This window comes from Bactrocera tryoni, unplaced genomic scaffold (assembly GCF_016617805.1).
Source record: "Bactrocera tryoni isolate S06 unplaced genomic scaffold, CSIRO_BtryS06_freeze2 scaffold_25, whole genome shotgun sequence".
Taxonomy (NCBI): Eukaryota; Metazoa; Arthropoda; class Insecta; order Diptera; family Tephritidae; genus Bactrocera; species Bactrocera tryoni.
In genome coordinates, this window is record NW_024395977.1 from 26910800 (window position 1) to 26923412 (window position 12613).

Consider the following 12613-nt stretch of genomic DNA (forward strand, 5'->3'; position numbering starts at 1 on the left):
TTTTTTTTCTAAAATATACTTATAGGTTCATGTTAATTCAGATTTGAAAATTTTGTTTCAACTATCTCAAGTGGTTTTCTTTTTATACGGTTTTTTGCTTTTCCTGTAAACCTACGAAAAGTGATGCTACGTTATTTTGCATTTCAGGTGACGATATGTACTTCTATTTTCATTAATTTAATTGTTGTAACATGTTGTGGGTTCAAATTCCTTATATCCTGGGTTAGTGTACACGACCTTATGCCTTATGACCAAACACAGTTCAAACCCAACAAAAACCGTTCAAGTTCCTAGATACCGAATGTTTGGACCCCACTACCTGTAGTTGACTTTTGATCGAAAATATTGGTCAATGTGTGAGATATACATATGTATGTATAATTGAAAATCAGGGATAATCCTTCTCTGACAACGGTATGTCTGTATATCAAAAGTGAATCAGGCTTCCTTAGCACCCATTTACATAATATAATAAATAACTTTGTACCGCATATATCGGCCAATATGTGAATTATCCCAATGAAAATGAAAGAACGCGTTTTACTCATAACAGTGTATTTTTGTGCCTAAAATAGGAAATTTTAACCTAGCCCATATAACTACATATCAGCAGGATTTCCGAACATCCGGCTGATTTTGCTCCCCATGATTTTTTGGTATGGGACATGTTAATGATATGTGGATTTGGGAAAAATAGATACTACCCCAACTTCATATAATGATTTTCGTTTTTCTAGCAAAAGTATGAGTGTATATGTTACATGTTGATTAAACCCCTCAATGATAGGGTAATCAAAATTTACTTACACCCGCGATTAATATTACAAATGAAAATGCGCGGGTATGTTGATGTACAATTACTTTAATGTTTTGTATATTTAAAATACAATCAAATTTTAAATATATACAAGGTCTGTCGCAAAAGAACCAGAACTTTTTAAATATAACTGTTTCTTGTGGCGCCACCTATTGGTGGGTATATGAAATAAAAAGTTTGATCTCTTGTTGACATTTCGTAAAAATTTTAAGACAATTGGATAACTACAACCGATGTTATCGATCAAAAAGTGACAGCAGCTTTTGCTCATCGGTCGTAAAATGCAAAGAGCAAATAGTAAATTTTGTTTTAAACTTGGGAAAACGTTTACTGAAACATTTAAAATGATGAAACAAGTTTATGGTGATCAGTGCCTAGTAATGTGCATGAGTGGTTTAAGCGATTCCAAGAAGGTCGTGAGGACCTCTGTGACGATCAGAAGTCGGTCGTCTTCAGAGGTCAAAAATAAAGACAATGCTGATTTGTTTTTACGATTCCGAGGGTATTGTACACCGAGAGTTCGTCCCACCTGGCCAAACGATTAATGCTGTGTTTTACGTTGGTATTATGAAGCGTCTTTTGTCACGCATTCGTCGTGCTCGACCACAATACCTTTAGGCAGGGTCCTGGCGCCTGCTGCACGATAATGCGCTGTGTCATCGGTGGACGCTTGTCACTGATTTTTTGACACCCTGTGATTTTTACCTATTTGGAAAACTTCATTTGCACATGAAAGGACACTGGTTTCAAGACATTTCAGCTATCCAAAGGCGACGACCGATATTCTCAAGAGCATTCCGAAAAATGACCTTAAACACTCATTTGAAATGCTAATTGACCGGGTTAAACGCTGTATCGAAGCACAAGGAAACTACTTTGTACATATAAATGAATTTAGAACGGTGTTGTGTTCAATTAAACTATTGTTGAGTTGAGACAGGATGCCGCTCGCAGGAGCTGGATTGACACGAAATTGTTTCTAGCGCGTGGGAACTTTGTTGTGGTGAATATCCAATCGAATGCTGTTCACGCGGCGTAATGCAGAACGGAAACTATCAAAACGAATGCTTTCGCTATCCTTTTGCTCAGCCTTTTTATTAAGTGGGTTGATTGATGTAAAAGTGTGGTGAGTTCTGTTGTGTGATGATGTATGAGTATGGTGCCATCGGAAGTGTTATATTAGTGTGTGCCAGTTATTCCGGGTAGAGTGGGCAGATGCTTAACTCATTTAAACACATGTAGTATAAGTATATATAAAAATGCTTGGATTTCGATCCTCTGGCTGACGCTTTACATCTCAAGGTATTTCCCTACAAAATACTATTATATTTTAAATTTAATTAAGAAAGTGCTAAGGCAGCTTACAGGAATCAAAGCCAGAGGATATACTGTTTTGAGTCAAATACGTTTTAAAGTTTTCATTGAGAAAACTCAAATATTGGCGAAAATCTTTATATTGGCGAAAATCTTTATATTCGGTATATGGGGGCTTAGGGAAGTATTGACCCGATTTCAAGCATTATGGATACACAGAATTACCACTGCAGCAAAAGGATTCTGTCTGAATTTCTATTGCATATCTCAGACACTGACCGATATTTTTGAACAAAAGTCAACTATAGGTACTGGGGTTCACATATTTGGTATCTATGGTCTTGAACAGTTTTGGTTGGATTTAAACAATTTTTTGTCATAAGGTGGCATACACTGAAGGCAATATTCGTGCAAAGTTTAGTCTCATTATATTAATTGCTTCTGGATTTGTTTCCTGGAAAATTAAAGAATCAAGTGGAATTTAAAATTGTGCTATATGTGAAGTGCGAGTTAAGGAATGTATTCCTTATAATAGTAACAAACATCAAAACAACCTTTTGTTTCATTAAACAGAATGCAGAAACAACCTTATCTTAAAACAAAGCAATTGTATCTGAGCAAACAATATATATTTATGTAAACAAACCTAAACAAATAATATAATCTGTATCTTAACAAACTATCAACTAGTAATAAGTAAACATACTAGTTAGTATAAATAGAAGTAAGAACCATGTAATAAGTTAGTCTTAAGAGTATAAATAAAGAGTACACATTTCGGTGCAGCTCAAAATATATTCATTTGACTAATTTTTACTTACGGTAAAAATTAACTTGCTCGTGGTTATTGTCTGATTTCATTAATTTTCACAGAGTGACGTAAGAATATGAAAAGAATGCCACGTTCCAAATTATGTCCAAATCGGTTTATCGGGTCACGAGATATGCGATTTCACAAAAAAATTACAATTTTATACCTTAATATAGTCGTTAGTTATGGTACTTTATAGGTTTTTGACTAATGGCAATTTGTGGGCGTGGCAGAAGTCCGATTACCCCCATCTACGAATACGATTTTTTTTTGTACTAAGGAACCTGTATACCAAGTTTTATCAAGATATCTCAGTTTTTACTCAAGTTAAAGCTTGCACGGACAGAAAGACAGCTATATAGTCATCCGGATTCCAACTTTTCTCGTCATACTAATCATCCATATATACATACATAACTCTATATCTATCCCGATTAGTTTCAGGGGATACGTACAACCGTTAGGAGAACAAAATTATAATATTCTGTAGCAACTGGTTGCAAGAGTATAAAAATAATAAAACAGTCATTTATTACGTATGACACTGAATTTTTGTAACATATATAGTACATACCCATTTAGGGGCGGGCCATACTCACTTTCCCAAAAATTTTTAACTGCAGCAACTTCTTGCAAGAAATTACATAATACATTCTGGTTATATAAGCGTATATTCAGTGGCGGATTCAGAGGGGGGAAATTTTGATCGATTTCACACAAACATCAAATATAATAGACACGCTGCTCGTAACGTTCCGAAATTGTAGACTAAAGCTGAGGAACATTTCAGACACGAAAAATATTACGGCAGAACTGAAAGTTTACGAAAAAATCCAAGAATCTGCGTTCGACTAACAAAACGCAAACATTTCTGTGTGAAAACTTGTGAAGACTACTACAGGGTCTCAGTGCACATTCCTCTGTTAGATTCAATCGGCGAAGATTTGAAGACGAGCTTTTCTAGAGAAGTATTCTAAAAAAAATATGTGCTTTGAAAACCAAAGAAAAGAAAACTTATTGACTGCTTAATAGATAGATTGAAAAGCCTTTCAGATAATGACAAGGTCGTGCAAAATTTGAAGCTCAAAGGTTAACTTGATCACTGTCAGTGGCATTGGGGACAGAAGAAAAAATCAAAGGACAACACGCTACTGACTACTGGAAACGTTAAAGAACTGCGATGTAGGCCTATACCCCATAATTCATCGTTTTCTTCGCATATTCTGCACACTTCCTGTGAGCTCTGACTGCTCTTTTTCGACACTTCGCAGTATGATAACGTGACCGAGGACGAACAGGCTTCAAAATAGATTGATCGGCGTGGCGCAGGATGAAAACAGATTCAAAAAAATCAAAAGTGTGGCTGGGAAACTATATTGAATTTAATAAAGTAGGATGACTTCAAACGTAACTCGCAATTTGGTTCTAGCGGTAAAAGGGCTTCTCTGTCAAAGATTCTAATTTTTCCGCATTATGTTTTAACGTGTTTCCGTATTTTAGAATAATCTCTATTTATATCTAAGTACATAATGTATATATTTTGACCAAATACTGGGCAAAAAAAACGAAACGAGGAATAAGTTACATAACTGCGTAGAATACGTTGATGACACCAAATTATAATCGATGGCGGTAAATCTGTTCGGTCGAATATTATCCCAACAAGAATGCTGGTCATAAAGTATGCTCAGTAGGCCATAACATATTCTATACAGAACGTGAATTTTCGAAATAAAGTTGAACGATTTGTAAACGTTGTTCAAGCGTTAGTCTTTCCATGATGAAATGCCAAACACTACTGAAAAAAGGCTAATGAAAAAAGTACCTCTACTTGGATCACCAATCACTTTTTTTGAGAAAAAAGTTCATACCATTGAAAAAAACGAACGATTTAAAACTTTAAAAAGATAAACATTTCCAAATTTCAGAAACCGCGGTTGGAGATAGAGGATAAAAATAAAACACATTTCAACTACTTATGAGCTATTTAAAACTAACCGCATAACAACTACTTTTATTTTCTGTGGAAAACTAATACAAAAAATAAATTAAAAATATAACGAGTATTTTTTGAGGAAAATAAATAAATTAAAAAATAATTATTAAACTTATTTTTTTTGCTCATTTCCTGATAATGGTTACGGTCCTTGAAAATAATATACATATGTATGCACATTATTTTGTTGTATAATGTTCGTAGCGTATGTGACGTTAGAAATATTTTAGGCCATTCTTAAAGTGCGTTACATTATTGGCATTAGTAAAGATCCCTAACTATTTTGAAAACGTAATAAAGAATATATATGTATGTCCGTTCCCGAGGATTCTGTTTGAATATAAATACGTGGGTCGTTGCAGTCATATGTATATCTCCAGTGCTACCAATCACATTGTGTCATTTAACAAAAAAAAATATTAAATTCGGGGAAGTTGAAAAAAAGTTGCAGCTGTTCAAAAATAAGTGAAAATAATGAAGAAATTCGCTATATTTTGAAATTTTTGTATAAAAAAGGGAAGAATACCACGCAAGCAACCAATGAAATTTGTGAAGTTTATAGAGACGATGCTGTATCAGTTCGTGTAGCACAAGAATGGTTCGCTCGTTCTGGAAATTTCGATGTGAAAGATGCTCCTCGCTCTGATCGACATATCGTGGAAAAAGTCGATGAAATTATGGAAAAGATTGACCAGGACCGCCACATGAGCAGCCATGACATCGCTAAGGAACCTAAAATTCATCATCAAACGGTTTTGAACCATCCAAAAAAGGCTGGCTACAAAAAGAAGCTCTATGTTTGGGTACCATATGAATTATTTGTGAAAAATTTAATGGACCGAATTAACATCTGCGATTCTTTACTGAAACGAAATTAAATCAAACCATTTCTGAAGCGAACGGTAACACGAAAAATAGACTAAATACGAAAATAATGTGCGAAAAAATCATGGTGAAGCTCAACAAATGATCGTAAAGCCAGGATTGATGCTCCGGAATTTCATACTGAATGTTCGGTGATTGGAAAGGAATCATCCACTATGAGCTGCTCAAGCCTAATTGATAAGTTGATTTTACATTTTACTGTCAACAACTGATAAGATTAAACAAAAAGTCGCAAAAAAATGACCAGAACCGATCAACAGAAAGGGCTTCGATTTCCATCAGGACAAGGCTAAATCACAGATAGGTTGGTGTGGCGGGTTTAGAGTTTGTCGGTAAGGTGGATGGTGTGTTTGGTGTTCAAACTGAGCTTCAGGTGGTTGCGGAAGCGTTGGATTCCCTTGATTAGGTAGGTTCACAAGAAAGGCGTTGTTGCAGTGCAACTTCCAATCGGCTGCGATTTCGTGTCGGACCCGATTGACCCTTCGTTTGAGTCTCTTGACGACTTTTACGTAAAATTCGGCATTAACGGTTTGTCCGGAGTAACAAATTCAGGATGGACAATGCCTTTGATGTCAAAAAGATAATGAGCATTATTTTCACTTTCGGTTTGCTCATTCTTCCGGTCCTCATCAGCGACCTCTTCCCGGCCATCCAAAATGGCCTGGTGCCACCAAACACACCACTTCTCAGTAAAGCAACATCTGGGTAAGCCTTCTTGATCATATGAAACGTCTCTGTCGCAGAAAATCAGTCCTATTACTTTCCGCACGAACCCTGTATAACTGCCATACAAACTAAATGATCAAAATCAAGTTGCTGTGAGGAATACATATTTTGTATTTGTGAAAAGTATTATAGCTTCGATGCAACCGAACTTACCCACTCTCCTCTGAATTTATTTTGATGATCAATATGATGGAATTCTTTCTTTCCAATGGTCAATATATTTTTTCCATTCTCATCACGGTATTGTTTTTTTAAATTGTTTACATTCATAGTTGCCAAACGGTGCTCTGTCAGATTTCTTGTTAATGCCTGAAGAAAATTTAGAAAGTTTATTTTCAAATCTATATCTGTATATATGATCTTTGATTTTAATACTTTTAAAATAGTTTGCCACAAAGTATAGGAGCTTTGTTCTCCCAATTGTTATTTATTACACTTAGGATCGTTTTCCCAATGTCTGGTTAAGCGCTTAGCTTAGACGATTTTTTCAATATCTGATTAGCAACCATCTATCAATTAAGTTCTGCTTGACTTTACGGAAAAAAAGATCGGTAGAATCAGTGAAAATCATTTTGAAAGTTCGTTTGGGCTCCCTCAGGCCCAATATTTTAGAAAACGATGTATGCTTATGATATGGAAACGGACGATCAATCGGAATATCTTGGCAAAGATGAGCCGTAGTCGAAGAAACCGCGCCAAACCGCAAAGTATCGAGGTATGGGGCACTCCGAATTCTTTCCGTCCAGCCAAACTGTCAACAAAGAATTCTTTTTCAGTGTTATTCGTCGTTCGCGCGATGCTATTCATAAAAATAGGCCGGAACTCTTGGTTTTTGCACGACGAAAATGCATCGTCGCATATTGCAAGAGTTTTCCGCCAAATTTTCAAACAATATCGTCACGCAACCACCGTTTTCGACTGATTAAGCTCCGTGTGACTTCTGGCTATTAAACAACCACGCCCCGGGGAAACCGTTTTGAGTCAATTGAAGACATTAAACGTGAATCGCTACGCACATTGAAGGCTATTCCGGAATTCGATTTTAACAGCCGTTACGAAGATTGACAAAAACAACGTTTGCAGAAGTTTATTGAGGCCTTTGATGGGGAACATAAAGATTTTGGAGAATTTTAAAATTATGAACAAAGACTTAAGATTTTTTTGTAGTACTGAAGTAGGAGTGGTGTGCGATTTCGCTCGTTTTCACATCATTATATAAGAATATAAGAATAATTGTATGCACCAATATTTGATTGATATCGGTCGTGCAGTTTCTGAGATATTAAATGTCATATTATCAATCAATATCAATACTTCAATACTAATTATATAAAATCGCTTATATGAAAAATGTTTGTAACGGCTAATCTCCTAAAGTTCTGAAGCGATTTTTATAAATTTTTTTTAAATAAAGCATTTGCTCTAGGCTCGCGAGTGGCATACTTATTTTTTTAATTTTCCGAAATCAAATCCTTTTTCTTTCGGGTTGAAGTTTCTGAAAAACCAAAAATATTGCAAGCATAAGGTTTTCGTTCACCAAACGCAGTCCACAGCGAAGTGCGCTTTGTGTGTGTGCGTGTGCCCTTTATCGTTTGCGATACGCACTCTCTCTCTCTCTTCCATCTCTGCACATCTTTTCCAGCATAACGTAACGAAGTAAAGTACAAACATATGTATGGAATGTTGGCAACACCCTGCGTGATGCTGGCAAACAGCAACCAACTTCACATGTCAAGAAGTAGCGACAGTTGCCGAATACAGTTGCCGAACACAGTTGGCAAAAGACCGTTGGAGAACACAGTTGGTGAAAACAGTTAGCGCAGAAGTTGGCAAACGCAGCTGATCATATATTTTTCAATTCATTCATTCATTTTTCAATTAATTGACTCTTAATTATAAACAACATTTGTTAATAAACATTATAATCACTTTTTACATGGGGGCTCAACCTAAAAACCGCTCAAGCTCAACCGTTGAACCTCTCAGCCTTTGAACGGATAAGTTGTAAGAATAATGTCTGTATGCAGATCGAGCCAAAAGAAGAAGGAAGTAGCAAAAAAAATCTATTTGAAGCTGAAAAATTTGATCCAGAGTTGGTAAAAGTTGATACAGAAAACATATTTTCATTAAAGTTGATCGAAATGGAGAAAACAGCGGAAAAAGTCGAAATTCAGAACTCGAACGTGTGTGGTAGTGGAATAAATTCAGGCGATCTGGAAGAGTTATTAAAAATGCTGAACTCAGGCAAAAACGTGTCAGTCCACCAATTTTAAAAAATTGTTCCAGAATACGATGGCGTGACAATTCCAATTGGAAAGTGGTTGGAAAATTTCAACGAGAATGCTGACGCATATGCGCTTACCGAAAAGCAAAAATATGTAAATGCGAGGAATAAAATGAGAGGAACGGCAAAACTGTTCCTAGAAACAGTGAGTGTTTCGAACTTCGATTCTTTGTGCGAAGCGCTCAAAGAGGAATTCGAGATAAGGTTCAACAGTGCTGACGTGCATCAGAAGTTAATGCAAAGGCAAAAGAAGAACGACGAGAACTTTTACGAATATATTCTGCAAAAGAAGAAGCTGGCAGCACTGGGGTCGATAGAAGACGAAGTAGTTATTCGCTACATTGTGGACGGAATAAAGGTGCGTGACGATCTCAAATATCCATTGTATAGTTCTAAAACATTTAAACTAAAAGAGCGTTTCGGGATTATACAGCAAATGAGTTACAAGCAGAGCAGCAGCAGCGAAGTACAAAAGCGAAACTATACGAAGCTTGCGCAAAATGTTAAAGACGATGAGGGCGAAAATCGCGCAGTAAGTAGACATTGTTTCAATTGTGGGTCAACTACACACATACGTGCAGAATGTAAGGCAGAAACAAAATGCTTTAAATGCAACGGCAATGGTCATATCGCAAAATATTGTGAATATCAGAAGAGAACGGTGAACATGCTAACAAGTGATAAACGAAGTAAGCGAATGCGAATTAGCAACAAGTACATCTCATGTTTAATAGACACAGGTGCAGATGTGTCACTTATGCAGCAATGTGTTTATGAAAAAAATTTTGGCAATCACAGCCTACAAAAAAGATTTGCGAAATTGTATGGTTTGGGAAATATTGCGATTGAGGCGAAAGGTGCGTTATCGTTAGAAGTTGGAGTTGATAATATAAAAACTGAGCATACATTTCTTGTCGTAGCTGATCATAAAATAAACAACGAAGTTATTGTCGGATATGATTTCATTCAGCGTTTCCAATTAGAGTTTAATGCTAAGGGTTATATTTTCTCCGATAAGACAAATGTACAAGAAGAAGTCGAATTAAAATGCGTATACAACATTATAGAAAAGGTGTCAGAAATTGATGTTCCGCTTCAGTATAGAAATGATGTTATTAAATTAATTAATGAATACAATCCTGTAGTTAATCCGACATCCTATTCAGCTGAAAATAATACCAAAAACGATTTTATTAATTTCAATGAAAGTCCGACCCGATTATCTGCAGCAGAGCGTAACGTTGTCAAGAGTCAAGTGGACGAGTGGTTAAAACTTGGTATAGTTCATGAATCCAACGCAAACATAGCCAGTAAAGTTGTTCTTGCAAAAAAAAAGATGGAAGTTATCGTGTTTGCATAGACTATCGTAAACTAAATGCTGCTGTGTTGAAAGATCGTTTCCCTGTTCCAATCATTGACGAAGTGTTAGAGAAGATGCAATCAGCGAAATTCTTTACGGTTATGGACCTCAAAAACGGGTTCTTTCACGTGCCGATGGAAGAAAGTAGTCAGAAATATACAGCATTTGTAACCCGAGAAGGTTTGTTTGAATTTGCTAAGGCACTGTTTGGATGTTGTAACTCGCCAGCAGTTTTCGTGCGGTACGTAAACTATATTTTTCGGCAGATGATAAACGACGGTATTATGGAGTTATATGTAAACGATATTGTTGTTTTCGGACAGACAGCGGACGAATGTTTGAAGAATGTAAAAATGGTTCTGCAGAAGGCGCAAAGTTTCGGTTTAGAAATAAAATGGTCCAAATGCAAGTTTCTAAAAGAGAAAATTAGTTTTTTGGGTCATGAAATTCATAATGGTAGTGTATGGCCAGGAAGAGATAAAATCAAAGCTGTTAAAAATTTTGTTGTACCTAAAAATATCAGAGGCGTTCAAGCTTCCTTAGGTTTGACGGGATATTTTAGGAAGTTTGTTTAAAATTATGCCATCATAGCTAGGCCATTTACACAGTTACTGAAGAAAGAAGCAGAATTTCAGATTGGTCCATCGCAGCAAAAAGCAGTACTTGATTTAAAGTCAGCTCTTACGCAAGAGCCTGTTTTGAAAATTTTTAAGTAGAATGCTAAGACTCAACTTCATGTAGATGCATCGAAGTATGGGTTTGGTGCGACATTAGTACAAGAGCACGAAGGAAAGTGGCATTCCGTATTTTATTGGAGTCGAAAGACCTCACCTCAAGAAGAAAGGTTACATAGTTACTTTCTCGAAGTGAAAGCTGTGTACTTGGCAACGAAGAGGTTGCGTCACTATTTAATGGGTATTCAATTTGACTTAGTTACCGATTGTTCGGCGTTTAAGCAGACTGCCACGAAAAAAGATGTACCCCGAGAAGTGGTTCAGTGGCTTATGTATCTACAAGATTTCCACTTTAATATTGAACATCGATCAGGAGAGAGAATGAAGCACGTTGACAGTTTACGCCGTTATCCGGTTATGGTTGTTACATCGCAGATACAAGTACAAATTCAAAAGGCGCAACAAAATGATGAGCATCTAAAAGCGATAACTGCAATTCTCGACGATAAACCATACGCAGATTACGTAATGAAAAACGGAGTGTTATATAAACAATGGAAGGGTCAAGAGCTATTGGTAGTACCGAGAAATATGGAGAAAGAAATTATACGAAACGTACACAATTTTGGTCATATGAACTCGCAGAAGACAATGCATGCGATCCAGCAAGATTTTTTCTTAGCACATTTGGAAAAGAAGGTGAACCAGCACATATCAAACTGCGTTGAGTGCATAGTACACAATCGCAAAGCAGGAAGGCAGGAAGAATTTTTGCATTGCATAGATACGGGTGACTACCCACTGGCAACTATCCATGTCGATCATTTGGGTAGCTTAGATTCTACGTCGAAGAACTATAAGTATATTTTCGCAATAGTTGATGGTTTTTCTAAATTCGTTTGGCTATTTCCGACCAAATCAACTGACACTCAAGAGGTAATAAAGCATTTGAGTACATGGGTCACCATTTTTGGAAACCCGTAACGTATTATCAGCGATAGAGGTGCAGCATTTTTATCGAATTTATTCAAAGAATTTTGTAACGAAAATAAAATTGAGCATATAAAAATAACAACAGGTAATGGGCAAATCGAAAGAGTCAATAGAGTAATTCTTTCTATGTTGTCTAAGTTGTCGGCTAATGATCCAGCTAAGTGGTACCAGTATGCAGCTATGGTACAAAAAGCTATAAACGCGCACGTTCACTCGTCAACAAAATTTACACCCTACGAAATTATGTTTGAAGTAAAGATGAAAAGCGAAATGTCTAGTGACATTATAAAACTACTCGAAGAAGAATTGTTGGAGGTATTCCAAGAAGATCGTCGCACAATGAGAGAAGAATGCAGAGCAAATATTCAGAAAACTTAAGAAGTGTATAAAAAAAAATTTTGACAAAAAACGAAAACGCAGTACAGAATACCAAAAAGGAGATTTAGTCGCAATAAAAGTAACTCAATTTTCAAATAAAAAGCTATCGAACAAATTTAATGGACCTTATAGAGTCATTGAAATCAAACGTAATGAGAGATATGCTGTCGAAAAAGCAGCAGATTTTATGGGACCCAAGGTAACATCCACTAGTGTTGATAACATGAAGCTTTGGGCACATTTCGCGGTTGACGAAGATTTGTCATCTGAGACAGATGACGAGCAGGATGACCGAATGTAATGTTGGCAACACCCTGCGTGATGCTGGCAAGCAGCAACCAACTGCACATCTCAAGAAGTAGCGACAGTTGCCGA

At 36.4% G+C, this 12613-nt stretch overlaps 1 protein-coding gene across 14 annotated transcripts in view; it reads right to left on the reverse strand.

Moving 5' to 3' along the window:
• LOC120780668 (inositol polyphosphate-5-phosphatase A) overlaps positions 1-12613 on the reverse strand; it is a 530962-nt gene that overhangs the window by 297387 nt on the left and 220962 nt on the right. For 13 of the 14 annotated variants that reach the window (XM_040112928.1, XM_040112926.1, XM_040112933.1 and 10 more), the window contains one exon: positions 6703-6858. The exons of the other annotated variant lie outside the window; for it this stretch is intronic. In XM_040112928.1, the coding sequence (XP_039968862.1) occupies positions 6703-6858 (156 nt within the window). The remainder of the gene's footprint in view (positions 1-6702; positions 6859-12613) is intronic. 14 annotated transcript variants of the gene reach the window in all.